The sequence below is a fragment of the Solanum tuberosum genome, unplaced genomic scaffold (assembly GCF_000226075.1).
Source record: "Solanum tuberosum cultivar DM 1-3 516 R44 unplaced genomic scaffold, SolTub_3.0 scf00017, whole genome shotgun sequence".
NCBI classification, from domain to species: Eukaryota; Viridiplantae; Streptophyta; class Magnoliopsida; order Solanales; family Solanaceae; genus Solanum; species Solanum tuberosum.
This window is the reverse complement of record NW_006238943.1, coordinates 321,131-323,105: the sequence shown is the minus strand read 5'-3', so window position 1 is coordinate 323,105 and position 1,975 is coordinate 321,131. Positions and strand designations below refer to the sequence as shown.

General features: G+C 35.8%; 1 protein-coding gene across 1 annotated transcript; it reads right to left on the bottom strand.

The window, feature by feature from the left end:
* Window positions 1–77: 77 nt before the first annotated feature.
* On the bottom strand, window positions 78–1,223 carry LOC107058029 (uncharacterized). The gene has a single exon (XM_015303297.1). It carries the CDS (start codon window positions 1,221–1,223, stop codon window positions 78–80), a length of 1,146 nt encoding a protein of 381 aa, XP_015158783.1.
* Window positions 1,224–1,975: the final 752 nt, after the last annotated feature.

The following is a 1,975-nucleotide window of genomic DNA, read 5'->3' as shown; positions in this document are numbered from 1 at the left end:
ATATATAATTATATTAAACTTAAACAAGATACTCAATATAGAATATTGTACCTATTTCCCGGGCAAAAGGCCCTGCTCTATCTATGAAATCCAATTGATTCGAGATGTTCGGCTGCCTTGGGTACCATATCCCTTATCTGATTGAAATGGTCATAAAACTCAACTTTATTGTACGCTTTCGCTGCATTATAAAAATGAGATACGACCTTTGCATTGTGAAAATTGTTTCGAATATTTTCTCCAAGGTGCCTCATGCAACAACCATAATGAGCTAATGGATACACAATTGAAACCATCTTTCGAATACTTGAATGCCTATCAGAAATTATGCACAGCTCATCGGTATCATCTACATAACTTCTCATTTGTTCAAAAAAATATTGATATGAGGCATCACATTCTTTATCCACTACACAAAAAGCCACCGGAAAAATATGATTCTCTGCATCTTGCGCCACCGCCGATAGTAAAACTCTTTCATACTTGCTCTTCAAGAATGTCCCATCAACGGCTATGACTTTTCTCAATTGTTGAAAACCTTGAATCCAAGCCGCATAGGCTACAAAAAAGTACTTGAACTTTCCATTTTCATCAACCTGCAATGCCGTCTTACTTCCTGGATTTGCGGACTCAAGCATATAGCGGTATGCATCAAGCACTCCATACCCGTGCTCATGTGTTCCCCTAACCAAAGACTTTGCAATCTCCCTACCCTTATATATCTTCCAATAACTCACTTTACAACCCAATTCTGTATGGAGTTGATTGGTCATATCTCTTGTAGATGGACCTTTACCATTAGGAAAGCTATTTTTGAAGTATTTACCAAGGACTTTTGCTGTGGCATGTGGATTATGACTCGTAATATGCTCTGAACCACATGTGTGATACTTTTTATAAATTTTAATACAAAATCTGTCAGAACTTTTGAATTTCACAGCCCTCAACCACCACTTGCACTCTGAATGTGCGCATTTAAAACAATACACACTACGCGAATTAGTCACCTTTGCAAGTCTGAAATCTTTTTTCAAGCAAGCAATATGCAATGAAGTGACTAGTTCGTGTTTGTTCTTGAATGTCATTCCTATGTAAAAACTTGTCTCATCATCTTGAAGATTGTTCAATTGTTTTAACTGAGAACTGCCCCTTATATCAACAATAGGTGTAGGTGTTTGGTCCTCCTCCACTTCATGTCCAATCTCATCATCTGGAATATTCATGTTCATCTCATTCAATTCATCATTTAACAGATTTTGTTGGTTTTGTCCTACATTTTCATTCTCTATCAGTTTTTCAACAACGTACACCCTTAAAACGGACCTAGTTGCATCATTCAGATAAGCACCCCAAACGAAGTTGATTGCTTATCTTAAAAGGCAGGACCCTCTGATTTTCAAAAGACTTGTGCATGTAACTGATGACAAGATCATTTGGTTGACAATTTAGTCCACAATAGCTAATGATTGAGTTCACAAAATCATTATACAAAATATCCCTTTGGACGGTCATCAATACTGACTCTGACATGTCACCATCCTTCCAACGCCAAATAAATCGATTGTTTTTCTCAATCCATTCACCATAACAATCAACAGCTATTATTATTGATTCTTCCATTAATGGTACCTAAAGGAATTTATTAAAAATATTTAATAATGATTGTATAGTAAAGTTGAGAGGCTATATACAGTTAAAAATCATATGCACAATCATTGTCCCAACAAGTCAATCATCTATTGCAACAAGTAGGTCATCCGTTGCAGCAGATTATTCACTTGTTGCAACTGATGATTCACTTATTAGATACATGTCTAGAAGCAGAAGTTTATCCAACATGTAAGTCAATTGTTGTAATAGATGGGTCATTTGTTGCAACAGGTAATTGATTTGTTAGAACAGGTAATTGATATGTTGCAATATATGACTTACCTGTTTGGACAAATTTATGATTTTATCCTAGTTTGGCATGGTA